This window comes from Catharus ustulatus, chromosome 1, assembly GCF_009819885.2.
Source record: "Catharus ustulatus isolate bCatUst1 chromosome 1, bCatUst1.pri.v2, whole genome shotgun sequence".
Taxonomy (NCBI): Eukaryota; Metazoa; Chordata; class Aves; order Passeriformes; family Turdidae; genus Catharus; species Catharus ustulatus.
The window spans coordinates 18,897,881-18,919,563 of NC_046221.1; the positions used below are offsets into that span (position 1 = coordinate 18,897,881).

The 21,683-nt window shown below is 39.5% G+C and overlaps 1 protein-coding gene across 1 annotated transcript in view; it reads left to right on the forward strand.

Annotated features, from left to right (window-relative positions):
* The window catches only part of DNAJC1 (DnaJ heat shock protein family (Hsp40) member C1), a 110,536-nt gene that overhangs the window by 86,278 nt on the left and 2,575 nt on the right, over nt 1–21,683 (forward strand). Inside the window, exon 9 of the mRNA XM_033068521.2 lies at nt 8,177–8,296. Coding sequence (XP_032924412.1) covers nt 8,177–8,296 — 120 coding nt within the window. The remainder of the gene's footprint in view (nt 1–8,176; nt 8,297–21,683) is intronic.

Here is a 21,683-nt window from a genome sequence, read left to right on the forward strand (position 1 = left end):
AATTAATGTTCCTTTAAATCTTTGTAATATATTGTTTAAGATTAAATTATTTAAGTTACTGGGACCAGAGGATGTGCAACACAGAGTTCAAAGAAAATTTAAGGATTAAATAATTCAAGTAACTGTTTATATTCACGGGTGCCTGGGGACAGAAATGGCAAATGTGTCATTCTGCATATTTATTAAGTTGTCAGTGGAATTCAGGGACCTTTACAGGCCTGTACTTCCAACAGCTCTTTAGAGAAAACTAAAAAAAAACTGATACAAAGAGAAGAAATCGTGAGCATCAGGTAAATATGACCTGCAGGGAGTCCTGAACATTGCTTCTATAATGGGAAGTCCTGTCTTAAACCCTTTGTGCTTCATAGAAAGTTAAATAAACATGCAGGGAGAAGGTCATCTGATTGATAATGTCTGATTATTTTCCAGAAGGGTTTAAAAAGGTTCATAGGTTTCTAAGGAAAGAAAACAGTCATGGGGTAAAGAGAAAGCCTATTTCCCAGACAAATAATGAATTAAAAGATGGAAAATGGAGGGTAGAAATAAATATGGCTTTCAATACAGCAATATTCTTTCAATAGAACAGTGCAGTTTGGCTGAATTTCTACTAGGAATTGTGCTGTTCAATGTATTCCTATAGTGAAGATGGTAATATGGTAAAAAGATGATTCTTGAGATGAGAGAGTGTTGTGTGGAAGAGTGAACATGAGAACAAACACTGAAGAACTGCGGAGTGATCTTAGGTGTTTGACTGCTTGGGCAACAAAATAGCAGAAGAATTTCCCAGTATATAAATACTTAGTGATGTAAAGGTTGATACAGTGGATGACTGTCCAAACTTCATGCACAAGATAATAAGCTCTGAGCTGACCTTGATCCTTGAGGAGTTAACAGTGCTGGCTTCATTGAAAACATCAGCTCAGGATCATTTTAAAAACCAATGCAAATTGTCAGAAATTATTAAGAAATAATAGAGAGCAAAACAGAAAAATCCATTGTTCCACTGTATAACTTACAATTAATCCTGCTCTGTGCAGCTTGGTACCTCATTTCAAAGTGGTTGGTTACAATGGAATTGCAGGTGGTTTAGAAAAAGGCTTCGTGGGAAGTACTATGTGTAACATGGCTTTACAGCTGAGTAGATCAGAACTTTTTAGCCAGAAAGAGACAACTTAGAGAGGAATAATCTTGAGGGGTATTTTGAACAAATTTGTAAGTGACATGGAAGTCAGTAGATGCAGACTATTTGGAGGTGACTCTGAAAGCCAAGAGCCAGATGTCAGCAAAGCTAGTGGGAGCCAGCTTCAAACACAAAACACAGTAAATTCACGAATACAAACCGCACTGAGTATAAGCCACATCTCTGGGTGTTGGCAAACATTTTGGTTTTTGTCCATAAATAAGCCGCACCTGAGTATAAGCCGCTCTGTCATTCTCAGCGAGGACCCGCGTGCAACAAAGTTGCCAAGTAGTAACAGAATGGCGGCAGGGCGGGGTTTACTGGCTCGGCTCGGGCTGTGCAGGCTCGGCCCGCTCGGGGCTGCCGACAGGGCCAGGTGGCCCAGCCCGGCGCTGCCGCTCGGCGGGGCCGCTTGTGGCCGGCCGCCGCCTCTGGGCTCGCTCGCCCTGGCCCAGCGCTGCCCCGTGGTGGCAGGCAGGGACGGAGCCCCCCCAGCTCCCACGGCAGTGGAGGCGGGCAGGGACGGAGCCCCCTGCCTCTTCCCCGAGCTGCGACCATGGCGGCACGGGGCCCCCGTCGCATCCCCGAGCCGCGGCCATGGCGGCACGGGGCCCCCCCGTCTCTTCCCCGGGCTGTGGCAGAGGAGGGAAGGAGAGAGCTCTCCCTCCTCTCTCCCCGCCCCCCGTGCTGCCTGCAGGGAGCCAGGCTCCACCTGTGGTGCAACAGAGTAACAATTTGTAACAATCGCGATATGCCGGCTTTTACTGGCAGCTACTCTGCTCGGCTCGGCACCCTGGCTGGCACTTCTGAGGTTGTAAATGTCAGAAAATTATTCACATATTAGCCGCTCCTGAGTATAAGCCGCATTTCCGGTGTGGGAGCAAAATTTTAGTCAAAATGGTGCGGCTTGTATTCGTGAAACTACTGTAAGCTTAATTCGTGTATAGTGAGTAGCAGATACATGCAGCTCCTCATAAACGATAAACAATATTGCAAATCCAGAAAGTTTACTTAGTTTCACGGGAAACTGGAAAAAAATTAAAAACAGATTGAGATAAATAAATCTAAATAGATAAAATATATCAGGCTAGAGAAATTGCTTGAGATTACAATAATTGGAGTTGGGACAATATTGGGAGAAGCATAGGTAACCTATATGCTTGCCTTCATCTAACTCCTGTATGTGCATATGGTCCCTCTTTTTTCAGAGCAGGGTGGGACTGAAAAGAATGAATGATAAACATAATCTTTCTTGTTATCACAAAGTTTTCTGCTGCTGCATTCCCTGAGCACAAATGATGAGCTTACTGACCTGCTTTGACCATTGGTCTGAAACAGCATAGCTGTCTTTTTGTTGGCTCACCTAATAAAAACAGTACTAGTGAAAGTTGGATGTGAGTAAGAGCTTTGAAGGACCAAAGGATTATATATGAACATGTGGCTTTGAATATGAGTTCAGGTCATTAATACCCTTTAGCTGATCTTCAGAGCTTCACAACAGATCTTTAGAACTGAAGCAAGACTCTGCATTCAGCAACAGCTAGATCACGATGCCAAATGTGTATTCGACTAGATAAAACAAGACTGACTTCAGACTTCTTGTAGGTAAATCAAGAAATTGAAACAATATAGAAAAATATTGTAATAAAAATTAAAATATGAGAAAAAAATTATAAATCAGGAAAACTTTCATATTCTGTTCCTTAGTTACTGGACCAAAACACCACCATCTAGTAGGTTAAATGTTTTCTGATTTGTAAAATTGTCCATAGTTTTACTAGGACCCTTGGTCTAAAAATATTTGTACAGGTATTTTTAAATAGATGATGCCTCATGTTTTATTTGCAAGATCATGGACTAGATGTCAGTGAATCACCAAAATTAAATTAAGTGTGGCACAAAGTTCTAAGTAGATTGAAATGTTAGGCAAACTTCCATACAACAGTGATTTTAATTGAATATACAGTATATTGATGACAGGAAGAAATTATCTAAATTTTAGATCTAAAAATTTAATCTAGAAAAATCTAATTATTTCAATGTCAAGGTACTGTAAATTACTCTGAAAGTTTCCTTAAAAACTCTCTAATACCAGCCACTTTCCCATTTTATCAATAAAAGCACATATAGTTTTATACTTATTAACAGGATTAAATGAGTCAGACTTATCTTGACAAGAAATGCTTTGTTGTCTAAAAACTTGCTTTTAATGTAATTGAAAATAGTGTTGCTCATATTTTTAAAAAATCCTAATAGTGTAAAACTGTCATGCTGAAAGAGGTGGGATGGAATTGCCAAGTGCAGATGCACATGTAAGAGTGATGCTGAACAATAAACCACATTCATATTTCTTTTCTATAGAAGGTACATAGTGGTTTGAGTGAACTAATCCCTCAATATTGCCAGCTATGTACGATAAATCATGCTAAAGGATTATTATTTATGGGAATGCTATGAATTTTTTTGTATCAACACTTTTAGCTTATTTTCATTTTAAAGACTTCAGACCATAATTCTCTACTTTTAATTTTGTATTCAGTATGGGGAGTTAATCCCAGAATGGGGCTTTTTGGATGCAAAATCTGAATGCTTCTGTAGTAACAACAGCTGTCCCCTCACCATGTGGTGTCTTCCACTGCTTTACTGTAGAGATGAATTTTGGCCCAGTGTTTCAGTAATATTGGACACACATGGTTTTAGGTGACAAAGCAGTATGTTTATGCATTCATTTGACTCTCGCAGTTACAGTTGGCTGCAGATTAGAACAGGGAGAATACATTCACACCATGACCACCCTCGTAGCTGCTTGTAGTACTTGGATCACAGTAGGCGCTGTTGCATCTAAAGACACAATTAACTGTTGCTGAGGAATTGCAAATTCACAAAAGCTCCTTTACAGCTTTTGCTGTTGAGAGTGGATTTTCAGAGATTTTCCAAGTCTATAAATGTTTTAGATCTTCACATTCTGAAATTATTGTCAGCTTGAAATAAGACTAAGAAGTTGATATTTTAATGTAACTAATGAATTTGTGTGCCCTGAATTAGTTGTGTAATTAACTTCAGATCTACAGAATTATTGTAGTTTTGTCCATTATTTAGGAAGATAACCTCAGGTGTTCTGTAATATTTACAAGTGATTAGTAAAACTGTGAGCACAAATCAAAGCTTACAAAAAAGTCTGAAAAAAAAACTTAGGAGAAAGCTTCCAACATCTGTACATCACTGAAAGATCATCTTGATTTCCATGTGTAATTGCTTAGATATGCTTTGGATATGGCAAGAGAGAATAGCTGTGAATGTAGCTGTGAATCTGTTTTTTTAAAAAACAAACACAAACAAACAAAACCTATGCAGTAAACTGCATACTAACCCTAATTTTGAAATATGAAATTTGGCTGGTTTTTAAACAAAAGACGTTTTACCAGACCTTTTTAGAAGAATTAATTATTTTATTACAGTGGTAAAAATTTTTATAAGTAGAACATTAGGCACTGGAAATCTTTCTTTACAAAAATCCCTGAGAAATATTTCCATATAAATTATCTATGTGGAGTATAATGTAATAAAGGTATTTAGTAAATTAACTTGGTTAAGCCAAAAAATTAAAAGTAATAAGGCTGTTTTGCAATGTGGAGATTTTTCTACGTATGTAATTTCTTCTGTAGGCCAGGGTGTAATTATATAATGCAAGCAAAGTATGTGTGAGATCTCTCACATACAGACACATTATTTAAACATCTTGTGTTTGAATCATCAGAGATAATTCATTTTATTCTTGTATTAAAAACTATGAATGTTTGAGGCTTTCAGCATTGAATAAAGAACTACATGGATCCAAACCAGGACGATTGATAAAATCCTTGCTACTATTGGCTATTATTTACTGTCTTTTAAGTGGCAGGTTGTATTTATGCCAATTTATCTGCTTCAGGGAACACTCTTGATAGCAGAACAAAGTGAATAAAAGTAGTTTGCTTTGCAAATGAATGCAAATGGTGAAGCCTTTCGGGAAGCCCTTTAACGGGAGCAATGCACTTTGATTATGAGTGAAGCTGCCATTTGGACATGGTGAAAAGAGCACGCTTGAACCATTGATTGGGGGAGACAGTAAAAAGTCAGGAAGGGCCCCGTTAAGCTTGCAGTGCGGCGGGCGGATGTCAGTGTGGTTAGAGCACAGTGGGAGAATGACAGGCAGGATTAGTGTCAGGGAGAAGCTTTGCTGTAGTTGTGGAGATGGTCCCTGGGGTCACTCACCTCTGACTGTTGTTCTGTGCTGATGGCTCTGTAATGCAAACCGCTTGATATGTGCCTGTTCATTATCGGAAATGGTGATTAGAAGAGGTATGTCATAAAGAATTCCTTAAAAATAAATAAAATGGCAAACTGCTGGTGATAACAAAGATTTGGCTCTGCAGTCATTGCCAAAGATTCTGCAAATGTCAAAGATGGTTACTGCATTTTGCCTTCTGAGGCAACTGCGATTTCATGCCTTAAACTGCTCTAATTGTGTGTTCCTTGCTTTGTTCACTTTTATTTGGCCGTTATGAAGACAGTCATTGTTAACAGCTTGGCATGTAGTTAGAGCAAAACATTTTTATATCTGTTGGTTATTGGGTAGTGGAAGCATCCGGTCTGGTTTTGTGGCATAACTGCATTTTAGGGAGGGGGGAAGGGTGTTGTTTAATTGTCTTGATGGAATATTAGAGTCAACAGATTTCATTCCTAGCTCATTCTAGAATGCTAAAACATAGTGACAGTGACAAAAAGCTAAGATGACTGTTCTGTTTCATTCAGAGGCTTTTTTAATATGTCAAAGTGGAGATATTTTCTGTGTCTTTGCTGAAAAAATATTAGGCAATTAAGTAAATGTTTAAAACTTTGTGTCTTAAACTGTGATTTAATCAAGAAATCATCTAAGTTGGAAAAGGCCATTCATATCATTGACTCTAACCATTGATCCAGCACTATGAAGCCCACCAAGTGTCACATCCACATGGTCTTTTAAATACCTCCAGGTCTGGCCATTACACCACTTCCCTGGGCAGCCTGTTACAATGCTCAAAACCCCTTTTGGTGAAGATCTAAAGCTCGCCTGGCATAACTTGAGGCCATTTCCTCTTGTCTCAGATCTAGTTACTTAGGAAAGAGGCCAGTGTGCACCTCGCCAAACCTTTCTATCTCAGGCAATTGTAGAGGGCAATAAGGTTTCCTCTGACCTGCTTTTCTTCAGGCTAAACACCCCCAGCTCCCTCAGCTGCTCCTCATCAGGTTTGTGCTCCAGACCCTTCCCCAGCTCCATTGCCCTTCTCTGCACTCTCTCCAGCACCTCAATGTCCTTTTGGAATCGAGGGGCCCAGAACTGAGCACAGGATTCAAGGTGTGGCCTCACCAGTGCTGAGCACAGGGGTTGGTCACTGCCCTGGTCCTGCTGGCCACGCTGTTGCTGATCCAGGCCAGGATGCCATTGGCCTCTTGGCCACCTGGGCACTCACTGGCTCATGTTCAGGTGCTGTTGACCAGCACCCCCAGGACCTTTCCCAACTTGCATCTTTCCGGGCACTGTGCCCCAGCCTGTGGCCCTGCAGGGGTTGTTGTGACCCAGGGGCAGGAGCAGGCACAAGCACTTGGCCTTGTTGAACCTCAGACCTCTGGCCTCTCCCCATCAATGCAGCCTGTCCAGATCCCCCTGCAGAGCCTTGCTGCCCTCCAGCAGATCAACACTCCCACCCAGCTCAGTGTGTCTGCAGACTCACTGAGGGTGTCCTCAATCCCCTCACAGGGATCACTGATAAAGATATTAAACAGAGCTGGTCCCAGCACTGAGCCCTGGGAACAGCACTGTCTGGAATTCCATTCACCAACACCCTCTGCTCTGGCCATCCCAACAGTTCTGTGTACATCCAACAGAGCCAAGCCATGAGCAGCCAGCTTCTGCAGGAGATGCCGTGGGAAATGATGCCCAAAGCTTTATTAAAGTCCAGGTGGGCACATCCAGAGCCTTTCACTCATCCCCTCATCTTATCATAGGAAAGGAGATCAGGTCAGTCAAGCAGGACCTGCCTTTCACAAACCTGTGCTAGCTGGGCCTGATTCCCTGGTTGTCCTGGACATGTGATGGCTCTCAAGAGGGTCTGCTCCCTGACCTTCCCCGGCACCAAGGTCAGACTGACTGGCCTGTAGTTCCCTGGATCTTCCTTCTAATCCTTCTTCTAGATAGGTATTGCATTTGGAAACCTCTTGTGAGCTGGGACCTCCCCAGTCAGCTGGTTATCTTGGTGAATGTTTGAAAGGGGCTCAGTGAGGACTTCTTTCAGCTCCCTCAGTTCCCTTGGATGGATCCCATCCAGCCCCATGTACTTGTGTGTGTCAGGTCACTGACCATTTTTGCTTGGATTATGGGGGCTTCATTGTGCTTGGTCTTTCAGGTCAGGAACTGGGTACATGGAGACCAATGGATCTTTCCATTAAAAACTGAGGCAAAGGGGAGATATAAAATACCTCAGCCTTTTCCTCATCCTGTGTCATTGTGTCTGCCTGCATCTGGAAGAGGATGGAGATTCTCCTTTGCTCTCCTTTTGTTGCTCGTGGATTTGTGAATTGTTGTGTTTTACAACAGTAGTCAGATTAAATTGGGAGTTGGGCCCATCTAATTTTTGCATAACCCCATAAACTAATAAAAAATTCTGTTGAATATTATCTTTATTATATTTTATAGTGTTATGTTATGTATGTTGTATTAAAGTTAATAGAAATTAAATGTGTTTGTCTACATAATAGATAAAATGCAATTTTTGCATGTTCAGGATTTCTCGTATTTTACTATTGGTCTGTTGTTTTTTATCCATTTTCAGCAACAAGACACAGAGAAGATACTCAGATTTATTTTTTTACATTATTAGATTAATTTGTTTAAAGATTTTTTTTTTGTCCATATATTACCTTGCAAATAAATGTCCAGTATTCCAGTGTAATGAATGTTTTACAAATGTTTTACAGGCACCTGAATGGACAGAGGAGGACCTGAGCCAGCTGACAAGAAGTATGGTTAAGTTCCCAGGGGGGACCCCCGGTCGATGGGAAAAGATTGCTCACGAATTGGGTCGATCAGTGGCAGATGTGAGTTCACTCAGATTTGCATTGTGTAGAGGATGACAAACCAGAACAAGACAGGCAGTGTAGAAGGCAGACATATATGGGGACTGACATTGTCTTTTGAGAGAAGCTACAATCCTTTTAGGACCTGGAAGTGAACCATTAACTAACTATGCAAGAAGCAGATGTCAGCCAGTCTCTCCCGCCACAATTAACAGCTGTAACTGATCAGCTGGATGGGGGATGCTGGTGCTTGCAAACTTCAGCTACTGTAACCCAACAACAGAAAAACAATGTGCTGCAGGTTTTGTAGCAACCTCCTTTCACTGCAAGTGAATGTTTGTGTGACTTGGTTAAAGTTTACATCTCTGTTTCAAGTCAGTCCTTAAAAAATGCATATGAGCTAATGGTGTTTAGACAGGTGGTTTCCATTAATTAAGCAGAAATATCTTGACAAATTTTAAAACAAGTAATGTGTATGATACTATCTCAGTGCCTTTTTCAGTATTATAGCATGCTTTAAAAATATATTATGTAAAATAATTAATGTCCTTCTAAATTCACATTTTATAGTATGTACCAGATACCAAAGCAAGCTTGTACTTACGTTTTTTAAGTGTTATGATCTTAAAACCCTTAGGGGCTAGGCTGTAAAAGACTTTTCCTTTTCAAGCTATAGATCACTAAAACATGATGTAGTGTCTGCTGAGGACCATTTGAAAGCCCTTTCAGCTGACCCTATTTTATAGGCTCTGTAGGGGTTAATGAGAAATGTTTGAATCTGTTCATGTACATTTTGAGATTAGATGGTTTTTATTTATCATATTTCAGGAAGTATCTTAAATAATGGGAAACAAAACCGCTGACTACAGTGAAATATTAAAGCCCTCTGGGAAATTTGTGTACTTCTTAAATATTTTGTTGTTGTTGATATAATCACAAAAAGATATTTTTAGAACTTGCTTTTAAAGTTTTAATGCACCTATACTGTTCTGATAAATATACTAAAAAAATAAGTTTTTTGCACTATACTAATTTTAGAACAATACATTATTTGCAAAATAGTGTGTGTAAACAAGAAGTTACTAACCTGCTAATCAAATGAAATTAGGGTTTTTAAGGTTTATTGTGTTCAGTATTATTATATTTCTTGACCGATTCATACTACTGAACTGGAGTGATTTTATTAAAAAGATGCTACATTTTACTGATATTAACAGCAAAAATATTTCAAATATGTTGGTAGTATACAGAGTTCATTGCAAAGAGCTTTTGAGATAGCTTCGGAAAATTTTATTATCTTGATACAGATAGTACAGACATGTGTAATGGTTCTTCATATATCCATCAGAAAACTAACACTATCTTCAGATTGCCTTTTGCACCCACTGTCTGCTTTGTTCCTTGACTTGGGTATATTAAGAATCCTTTGCATAATATATTTGGCCATCATACTTGCACACATCCAGTGCTGGGAAGAAAAAAACAAAGCTAACTTGTTTCTTCCATTAGATGAGAGGTCCTCAGCAACTTGCTGTTTTGTTTGTTTGAGTAGGAAAGAGAAATGAAAGAAATGTGATTGTCCTAAGAGATGTCATTTTCTTGTATGAAAAAAGGAATTCCCAGGATTTTTATGTGTGGAGAAAGATCTGAGTGTAATCCTTTTACTTCTAGTAACCTCCAACTGTATTATTAATGTAATTGTTCTCCACACAAATTTTTAGTTCTCTAAAAATTTTCAACTGCTGCTAATGCTGGGTCAGGTTTCTTGACACAAACTGATTTATTAAAGTTTCTGCTACTTTTATCATTATGTTACATAGAATTGCAGCAGTTAGATATGACGAGGAAACAAAAACTAATGTTTCACAAAATGAATGTTTTAAACAAAAGCTTCATGGGAACTTCTTTGGGTCTCAGATTGTTACTGCATCAGTAGAAATGGTGAAACTGGAAAGTACTTCAGATTTATCCATTCAGTAAGATTTCAATATTCAATAAGATGTGCAACTTATCCTGTATATTTCTTAAAGATAATATAGAATCTCAATTTACAGCAAGGATTCTTACTTTGTTTGGGCATCACCATAATTAGATAAGAAATGTTATGTTAAAGCTGCAGGAGAAACTTCTGGATTGTTAAAACTTTGTGTGCAGTAAAAAAGGTGTTTGCATGTGCAAGGCAGCATTTGCTGCCCAAACAGCTGTTCCCTGTTTCTGCTGAGAGCAGGGTGAGGAGATAAGTTCTGTTGTACAAGGTGCTGCTTTGAAACAGCTTGTGTAACAGAGGTAGGGAATGCCTTGCTTACAGCTGGCTTAACAGGAGTCAAGCCAGAGAGGGTTTGAATATGTATTATCTAGCAAATGCATTGGGTCTTAAGAAAAACATTCAAGGAGAAATTTTAATTTGGTTTTCTAATATTTTCTATTATAAGAAATACTTTTTAAAAACTTGAGATTAGTGTCTGCTTCTTTCTTCTCCTGCAAAGCATCAAGAGCAGTAAGGCTTGGTTTTCCTTTCACAGTTAGAGAATTATGACAGAAAGAATTGATAAGGTACAATGTGCTTGTTTCCAAGGGAATTTACACATTCAAACATTATTTAATAGTAGATTAGCTAAATAGGTATTAATAAAAATAGCTCGGAGTAATCCAGTCCAAAATGCTGTCTCCATTGTTGCTTCTGTCTCAAAGCTTTCTTCCTCAGGAAAAAAAAAAAAAGAAAAAAATCCCAAAACTCTTTATAGAATAAACTGAAACTGTTCAAATATATCAGAAGAGCATCAATGAAATTCACTCCCTCTAACCACCCCAAAGAAATTGTTTTGTCTTAAATTTATTCTTTTTTTAAAGAATTAAATTCCTACTACATCCAACTGTTTCCACTTGCAATTTTTAAGCAGTGTGAATCAGTGACTTCAGGAGAGTGTTCTTGACTTTTTTTAACTTTTCAGCTTCATGGTGTTATTTTAACTTACTACATCCTTAGTTTGTTTCTAGTTTTCAGTATTGCACTTGAACATGTGGTTTAATAGAAAGAGTCCAGATGAGGATAATAGGTTCCTAAAATGTTATCTACAAGGGAAGATTGTGAAGGGATTCATGCTGTTGAGCTAAAAAGAAATTAAAAAAAAAAAAAAGAAAAGGAAAAAACTGAACTGAGAAAGTATTCAACTACATAAAAAGAAAACCATAATGAGGAAGGGTCTTGTCCCCTGTATTAGTTTTACAGGGTATGAAGTTATTGCCTCAAATTTAATCAGAGGCTGCAGAGTTAGACACTGAAGGACAAAGAATTGTAATGGAGATGATAAAACAGTGGAATAAGCTGCTGTGGAGTCTCTGTATCTGTGGGCCTTTAAGAACAGGTTACACAAACATCTGCAAGAAAAAACATCAATATAGTTGTTCTGCCTGAGGTTAGGTCCTTCTCTTCATATGGTCTGTGATTACACTAGTGCAAGCTATCTGGGAGGAAAAGGGGAGGAAACAAACCCTTCCCTACAATTGGAAGCATGTGTGAATTCACTTTTAAAAATGTAAAATTAAAGCCAGATAGTCACCATAGTTGGTCAGTAATCACTGCATATACCTTAGCTTGACTTCTTAAATTCAGTAATTCCTAATAGCGTTCCTTCAGCTTTTTTCTTGTCTGCTACTATTTAGGTTGGTGTTTTGTAGACATTGAGTTTGTTAATTGTTATTTCCCAAAGCACAGCCCAAATAAGGATCACTGTAAGGCCCATTGGGTGGATATGTCGACCAGATTCCCTGTCCAAACAAGGACTTCCACCCAGTGTGATGCAGGCTGCTGGGAAAGTGCCAGCCAAAATCCAGCAATGAACAGCTACATCCATGCTGCAGTGCCCCTGAGCTCATTCAGCTCTACTGTTTCTATTTATGCTGCCTCATGTGATAGCAGCATAAATGTCTTTGCAGCATATTCCTGTGCTTTTCACCTGAGCCAGGGTAGGCTTGCAGCCATGATGCAGACACTCTAAGGGTTACTACTTTAACTTCTGTCATGTAAATGGAGGACATGTTTATCTTGTCTCTCTTCAGGAAGACATCTTTTAACAGCCAATGAATAATCGACCTAAAATAGATGAGGTTAAGCTGTGCTCGTTTATCAGTATGTTTAATTATTTAAATTACTTAAATTGCTAATTGTCACTTCAGTATATGCATATAGGGAATTTAGCAATCTTTCCCTATAAAGATGGTTTTCAGCTGGCTTAGTATAATGAAATCTTATTGCTTTCATAACTGAAAGCTTCTGCAGCTTTTTAAGTAATTTTTGTTGCAATTGGTTGTTATTGTAAATTAGGTTTTCAAGTATTTTGATTATGAAAGGGAAATGGAGTTCAGTTTACTCTAATCAGGATTCCTGCCTGCTGACCTGGTTACCTGTTCCACTGCTCTCTGTCATCCTCCAAACATCTGTTCTTTGACCCATTTTCCTTGCTGAATTTGTTGCTCCAGGGTTAGTTCTCATTCCTGTCTGCCAATACTTAAGGAAATAATTGACCTTTTAAAACAAAATGTAAAAGTTACGTTTGAATTTCCTAAGCACTGTGAACACTCTACAACACAGTATAAATAATGAATGGAGTGGAGTTGCAATACTACTATTTCTGCAAAATTATATTATTTGATTTGACAAATGCTAAGCCTTATGAAGATTGATAATAATGATTGTCAGCTTTTGCTGAATTCAAAAAATTGAGAAAATGCACTTAGATGTGAAATTATAGAAGTATATTGTACTTCACAATACCAATCTTTATAGATAAAAAGTTTAAAAAAAATATTTGCTGAAAGGCATAAATTAATTTCAGTAACTACAAAGGACGTTCAAATTGTAAAAATAATAGAGGAAGTAAAAGCTGTCTGGCATGCCAAACAGACTTTAATGTGATTATTAGGTACAGGTTTTTTAAATTAAAGGCAAAGAGATCTCAGATTTCATACTTGTGAAGTAATATCATTCACTTGTCTTACAGGATTTAAACTGATTCTGTTTGCTCCTGCAGCCACTAATCTCATGCATTTGTGTTGCAAAAACAGACTGATTGGGATTTGCTGCTTGTATAGAAGAAACTGAGGTAGACAGCAAAACAAAAGCCAGGTGGTAGACATTCTGAATTGCCATGAAACCTGAAAGCATAAGGTTTGGGGGGGTGGGTGCTTATTTTGTGATATCTCTTGTATGCCCAAGCAGCAGTTTCAGCCTGTAAAGTCTGACTGTGTGAGTTCATACTCATTACATTTTATATGCCATTGTAAAATAGATTTCTTATTTTTGACAAATGCAAGCTCATGACTTTGCCAACAAGAAAACATCTGTATGAGAAATGGTCCATATGTAAAAGCTCATGAATTTATTAGGTCTTCTGCTTATGGAGATTAACTGTTTTCCTAAGACTGTTTTACATATCATTTTGTGTATTGTGTCTGTATTAACTCAGTTCCAGTGCAATCCAGTTGTGGATATTCTGAAACATTCACCCTTAGCAGTTTGCATATATTTATGTAATCAATAGGTTTCCCAGTTGCTTATTGAAGTATAAAGACCTAGATCGAGGTCCAAGAGAGGTTATGAATATCTGAGATGGGGTTTAGATAATATATAGGTCATGTAGATCCCTCAATCTGAGAGTGAAGTCTTCAAAACACCTGTCTAATCCCAGACACACCAGAGTGATTCTGTTGATACTTGGAGGCAAGAAAAGGTAGTTGTTTTCACAACACTCTCATTGTACAATTTTATTCTGTGCACCCCTACAGTGGCCCCTGCCATTTTTACAGGATTGGGCAGTAAAATGCCTCTTACAACAAAATGGATTTTCATCTCATAATGCATGACCAGAACATTCTTCTCACTTTAAGGAAAAGTTTTTTTTACAGAAGGCAGTGGGACAGCAATTTTGGTCCAGATAGATGGTTTGTGAAGGGGTTAAGCCAGTGATGCTGCAACTTTTTATAGAGTGGAGTAAATTTATGTAATATCTCACAAAGCTCATGGTGAGCTGGGTTTGAATTTCATTGCAGAATTCAAATTTCTGACTGCCAAAAAATTCATTTTGCATCATCAGTAACAAAATAAGATGTCAAAGTAATTGTTACTGTGGGCATTTGAGTCAAACTCCTGTCCTGCATAGGATAGAGCTAAAGATTCTCTCATGGATTTTAACTGACAAAAACCAAGCACAGTGTGAAATCTCCAGCATTTTCTCAAGCCTAATTGCAAAGTTCTTCCTCTTGTGTCCTAAAAAAGGACCAGTTCTTTTGCTGCTTTAAACTAACTGTTTGGGGACTTTAACTGGAAAAAGTTCTACATCTGATGATTTAGGTCAAATTTGCCTTTTTGGCAGTCCACATCTTAAACTGCCTCATGAACTTACGGTTGTTTTGGAGATATTTGTTGCTGTGGCGAAGTTCAGAATCACACATAGCTTCAAAGTCCATAAGCATAAGAAAACTGTATTGGTGCTGGCTGCAACTGGTGGTTCTGAGCAAATTCAGTTAAATTCATAACATGTTTTGTAGTTCTTGCAAGAATGTTGTCCTTAAAATGCTAATTTGCAGTGTTAGTATCAAATTCAACCTACACAGTGGCTAGAGATCAGTTACATTAACAACTTTTGGGAAAAGTGAACTGTTACAAGCAGTGCCAAAACAAAGATTCATCTGATTTGAAATGTTTATTTCAAGTGGTCTTGTACGTTGCAAGTGAGGTTACTTGGAAAAATGGAGAATGATTTGGCTCAATGCCTCAGTATTTGAAGCTTCCCCAATGTGGTAAAACTGAAAGACCATTTTAGAAGCTCTTATAGTGTCTAAAAGGGAAGTCATTGTATAAAGCAACAAATTCTGAGTTACATGGAAATAAAAGAATGGGTCATTATTGTTTTTTGACTTGTGTCAAACAGTGCTTGAGAGAGTTATGGCTCATATGAAAAAAGTTTAGATTGGAAGAAAATTCAGTGCAGCAGGTAGTATTTTGGTTACAAGAGGAAAACTTTAAATTTGGCAAGTTATTATGTGTGGTTCTGGAAGATCCTCAAAACTGTAGATCTGTAAAAACCTACTACTTTGACAAAGCCGCGAAGGCATTAAAATCCTTCTGTATCTGGCTTTCCCTTGTAAGAAAAAATGTGATTACAACTCAAATTAGCCTCAAAGATTCAAGAAATTTCTTATTGCTTCATATGACCTCAGCTACTCATAGGCTGTCTCCACAGTATTTTTTCCTGTAGTTCCACAGGTCTTGGCAATTTTTCGTGACATAACTAGATGGAGAGCATGCGGGAAGAGAACAACTGGGTGTTCAAATATAAATTTTCTTTCTTTACAAAGGAAGAATTATTTTTAAAAAATATCTCTATTATTTTCTCAAAATATCATTAGAACCCAAGAGGTTTGTACTTCTGTGACTATCTGCTGCAATCCTAGACAAAATGCTATCCTAGAGAAGGAGGGTAGGTTGTTGCCCACAGAAGATTCCCAGGACACAGCGAATGGTGAAGGCTTCAATGGCACATGTGTGCCCTGCAGAGCTGGGCTGGGGGTGCTGCTGGAGGGCTCAGCTGAGCTGGTGGCTGCTGCTGTGAGGATGGGGAATTGCTCTTCATCTTCTGCAAAAGGGTTCTGTCTCTGTGTTTAGCACCAGTAGGATCACTGTACCTGACTTTACAGGGTTTTCCCTCTAGGTCTGTCATAGTTCTGTGCTTCTTTAATGTCTACCTTCCCTGCAGTGTGAAAAGTACCCTCTCATTCGTGTGATAGAAAAATTTGCTTTTGCCTGTGCATCTAAGAGATTTTTAAGCTGATTTTTTTCCCCTATATATCTCTGAAGTATCAATTGTCCCATCTGAAAGAGGTGGCAGGTGTCCCGGGTAATAAGAGATTTAACATCTGGATGGTCATGACGAGGAATGTTTTTTACTGCTAGGTGTCTTGTTAAGTAGCAACTAGTCTTTGTGATCTGGACTAATTGTTAGCAGTACAGGAGGAAACCAGCTCTGCCTGGCTTTCATCACATAAAATCATCCCACTAATCCCACTTGCTTTCGATAGAATCTTTTTATAGCTGAAGAGCTATTGAAACTGAGTTCAGAAGGGAGTTCCCAGAAGCAAATTGTTCCTGTGGTTTCTTTCTGTAGGTCCCACAGTAAGATAGTTTGATTTCTACTTCAGCAATTTGATTGCTTGCATCCAGGGGTTTTTTTGTCATCTTTATCTGTCTAAGGAAATCTGTTTCACTGTGTATGATATTACCTGACTTTATTTGTGACTTCTGTTATCCCTGGTGGACTACAACATTTAAAGTTGATTCCTATAAAATAATGCAGTGTGTCTGTTCAGCAGTACAAATACTTGCAGGGATATGAGATCTTCTGTCTTGTGTTTTAAATCAATTTCACAGTCTCGATCCTTATTATTTAAGGTGTCCCCAGACCCAGGATTTCTTAAGGGGGTTGGCTGATATTCTGGTGAAAGCTGTTGTCAATAAAAGCAGGCTTTTAGCACACCTTCTCACAGTCAGGACAAAACTCATAATTTAATATACATGAGAACTATAATTTTAAAGCATTATGCAGGATAAAATAGCAATAATAACTACAAGAGAGTATTCTACAACTACTTCATACTCTGAATAATTTTTTCCAAGTATGTTATCTGTTAACTAATGAAAAAGTAATAATATTATATAAGCAAGCTATGATAAGTAATGAGGAGAGAAAGCAATAGAGCAACTTATGCTGCATAACTTAGTGAATTTTTTATGAATCAGTTAGAAACTAGCTAGTAAATAACACTATTCACCCCTGGAGAGGGAATTTAAATTGATATTAAGGATGTCAAAAAGCATGGAGGAATGGGCAACAGAAGAGTCTGCAGACTTGAGTGGCAAGAACAATGATTAAACTCCAACCGATCAAATTGAAATACAATTTCATATGTTCCATAGGCTGGATTCCTAATAATCCTCAGCAGTTTAATACCAACATGTTAACGATTCTTGCCCTGTGTCAGCATCTGGAATGACAATGACAGTTGAGCCTGATGGACACATAAATCTGAAGCCTAAATAAGTGATACCTGAACTCTCAGTGTCAGAGCTGCAGTAAACATGAACTGTACATAGCACCTGAAAAAGGACTTGCAAACATCTGTATGAAGAAGAAAGCTGATAAAAATAATAATAGACAAATAATCTTCCCCTGTAACCTGTGAGTGGTGATAGTAAAGCTGTGGGAAGCTTGATGAGTTGTCAAACTTATGTCAACTGAAGGTGCTTGTTCAATGTTTGAAATAGTAGATTTTCAGTATCTAAACCATACACACAGTTGTTATTTCCAGCTTACCTGGTGATTGTTCAAATTGAAAGTCCATCAAAATATGAACTGATATCATAAAGCCTTCAAAAGATAGTCTTGGAAATATTAGGTGTAGTAAATGAACTTAATACTTGGGTTCACCAAGCTATAATGAGTGAAGCTGGCCAACATAAGATTACCTATGGAAAAACTGTTACTCCTGAATTTTTTGCATGTAAGGGAAAATACAAAATGCAATCAGATCTGGGAATAAGCCAAAATCCTTCATTGGTCAAAGGGAGAGGTACAGTTTAGATTCCAGCCTAATTAGATGCAATGTGCAGCAAAATTTATACCCACGGTGGGATACATACAGTAACTGAATTTGGGGACACCTGTCTTGTAAAGAAAACTGAAATTCAGCTGATATGCACCAGTTCCAAAGCAAAGTCTGTGTTGCATGCGCAGTTTCAGCTTGAAAGATAGAATGATAATTGCTGATCTCTGAAAATGCCAGAGGTTCAACTGAGAGAAAACTGAACCCAGTTGGCACTGAGGCAGCAGCTCATGGTACCTGTCATTGCTGGCAATTCATTCTGCTCTGTTTTATTCAGGAAATCTTTTCTGCTCTCTTTTTCTTGCCTTTGTGTCTTTATGAGTAGGCTGTAGATCTCTGAAAGACCTACTTTAAAGACAGCAAGGATTATTCCAGTTTTTTGTGTATTCCAGTTTTCTGGAATACACAAGACAGGGCCTTGTCATATTTACAATGAATCCACTGCATCACAGCAGGAGGCTCTAAAAGCTACTTGTTTGCATGGCAAATTCTTCTCCCTCATTTGAAAATAATCTATTATAATCCAGTTTATATAACATGATTTCTATTTAAGAGATGCATAGCAGGACACCATTAAGCATCCATTCTGTTCAGCAGTCAAGAATGGTTTCTGTTCCTCTGAGCCTTTTCAGTCATTGGTACTGTAGAGACACTGCTAAAGATGGAACACAAACATTTTAGTTTTGATTATTTTAGAATATAAATTTTTTAAGGAAGGCAATTTCTATTAGCTGTTAGTGACACTTAAAATTATCTGTTCATATTACAGTATGCTGACATTTTTCTTTTGAACAATTAAAACTTCATCGTACTGCAACACTAGGAACTGGAGTTTTGCGTGCCAGATGTCTACCTCTGGATAAAGGTTTTGGTTAATTAGAGTTGGGATTTCATTGTTCACAGAGTTTTCATTTGAACTTAATCATCCCAGAAAATGAGGCTTAATTTGTAGGGAAAATAGACCACTTTGCCTTGTTAAGTCTTGCTGTCATTTCCTTAAGGAGATCCAGCATGAGCCTATTTTTACAGCAAACTGCTGCAATTTTGTGGGCAGAAAGGTGGGTGGGGGGAAGCAAACAGACCAGACTAGAAGCAGATGGTACCAAGGTATTTTAACTGTTGAGGTGCTTACTTATGAATCTTGTCATAGAACAAAAATCCTGAATCTTAATATTTAATTCTTTCACAGCATAAGGCTTTACAATGCTTTGGCAGGTTTGCTCTCTAGTGCTGCTCTGAGTAGGGAATAATTGTTAACATTAGGTAGCTAAAACAGCTAAGTCTGTGCTGTGGTAAGATTGATTCCTATTTTGGTTAAATCCCATAAATCCTCTATAGAGGAATTCCTGACTTTGTAAGTGATGTATTTTTTATTTTTGCTCTGGGTAGCACACTACCACACACCTTATACTAAATGGATGTTAACATATGAGGTCCCAGGCGCAGGGAGCACAGAGAACCCGTGCCATGTAATATCAGGTTTGATTCAGTTGTCGCCTGTTCACATTTTAAATTCAGGGAGCACAGAGAACCCGTGCCATGTAATATCAGGTTTGATTCAGTTGTTGCCTGTTCACATTTTAAATTTGATTTGAGTGGTTCAGACTACTCAATTTCAATTTCTAGCTTTTTTAGGAAGTCTTCACATTCAAAAAGAAAAAAAGAAATTGATATCTAGTATTCATCAAACATTTTCAGTAAAAGATTGTATAACTCTTTGAATATTGCATTTTAAGATGGTTTTTTGTGATACCTGAATTTGGGACTGTAGGCTGCTACCTAAAAGAAGCTACAAGAAAGCTGGAGAGGGACTTTTTACAAGTGCCTGCAGTGATAGGACATGGGGCAAGGGCTTTAAACTGACAGGAAGTAGATTTAGGTGAGATATTAGGAAGAAATTTTTTTACTGTGTGGATGGTGGGGCACTGGAAAAGGTTGCCCAGAGAAGTCATGGATGCCTGGAAGTGTTCAAGGCCTGGTTAGTCCAGTGGAAGGTGTCTTCATGGCAGGAGGGTTGGAACCAGATGATCCTTAAGGTCCCTTTCAACCCAAGCCATTCTATAAATCTGTGGTCATTTTATATAACAAAGATGCTAAGTAATTAAAGAATCTTAATTTTAAGTGAAGCCTGGCTTGTTATCTGTAGTGAAGTCCAGAAAACTGGGATGAGGAAGCTCCTTGTTCTGGGTGAGGAGAAAGCCTGTTTGCTTACAAACAGAATTTGAAACAATCACTTTTTACTCTAAAAAATCCAAAAATACTAAAACTAGTGCTATTTTTCTGCCAGGACTGAGGTTTCAGTACACCCGGAGAGGTTGAATTAAGCAGCTCTCTATCCTCTGGACTATCAGTAATAACTTTTGCTGCAGTACCAGGACTTAGGAGGTGTCTTTGCTAATCTTTGGTAGTCAAACTGTTACCTTTTGTTTGGTGACTGAATACCTGTCCACTGGTGTGCTTCATCATCTGGACCTATGTGGGTTATTTTGTTCTTTTGTTCAGTATTGAGAAACTAATATATATGTAGAAAATAACTCATTTGGTTATTTCCCCCCTATTCTTGTGGTATTTTTAGGCCAGAAAATTAGGGTTTGACAAGGAAAGAAAATAAAATTTGAGTATCAACTGGGGTGTATTATGGTGATAGTAACAGAAATGTGTATCATCATTTATATTATTTTAATAAACCAAGAATGGTTTAGAAAGAACAAAAATCTAGAAGGTTACAGTAAATTCACGAATACAAGCCGTACTGAGTATAAGCCGCATCTCTGAGTGTTGGCAAACATTTCGGTTTTTGTCCATAGATAAGCCGCACCCAAATATAAGCCGCTTTGTCGTTCGCAGCGAGGACCCGCGTGCAATTAGTAACAGAACCACGGGAGGGCGGGGTTTACTGGCTGAGCTAAGGCTGTGCAGGCTCGGCCCGCTAGGGGCCGCTGACAGGGCCAGGTGGCCCAGCACGGTGCTGCAGCTCGGGGCCGGCCGCCGCTGCCACTGGGCTCAGTCACCCCGGGTCGGCGCTGCCCCGCGGTGGCAGGCAGGGACGGAGTTTCCCCCGCTCCTACGGCAGCGGCGGCGGGCAGGGACGGAGCTTTCCCACACCCGTGGCGCCGGCGGCAGGCAGGGACGGAGTTTCCCCGCTCCTGCCGCGGCGGCGGCGGGCGGGGACAAAGCACCCCGTCGGCTCCCCGAGCCGCGGCAATGGCTGCGCGGGGCTCCCGTCGGCTCCCCGGGCCACAGCAATGGCTTGCGCGGGGCTCCTGTCGGCTCCCTGAGCCGCAGCAATGGCGGCGCGCGCTTCCCCCCCCCTCCCTGGGCCGCAGCAATGGCGGCGCGGGCTTCCCCCCCCCCCCGGGCCGCAGCAATGGTGGCGCGGGCTTCCCCCCCACTCCCCGGGCCACGGTAGGGGCGGCCCGGGTCCCCCCTCTCCTCCCTGGGCCGCGGCAATGGCGGCGCCGGGCCCCCCCCGTCTCTCCCCGGGCTGTGGCAGAGGAGGAAAGAGAGCTCTCCCGCCTCTCTCCCCGCCCCCCGTGCTGCCTACAGGGAGCCAGGCTCCACCCGCGGTGCAACAGAGTAGCGATTTGTAACAATCGCAAAATGCCGACTTTGCAGCTGCTCGGCTCAGCACTCTGGCTGGCACTTCTGAGGTTGTATTAGCCGCTCCTGATTATTAGCCGCATTTCCGGTTTAGGAGCAAAATCTTAGTCAAATTGGTGCGGCTTGTATTCGTGAAATTACTGTACTTTAA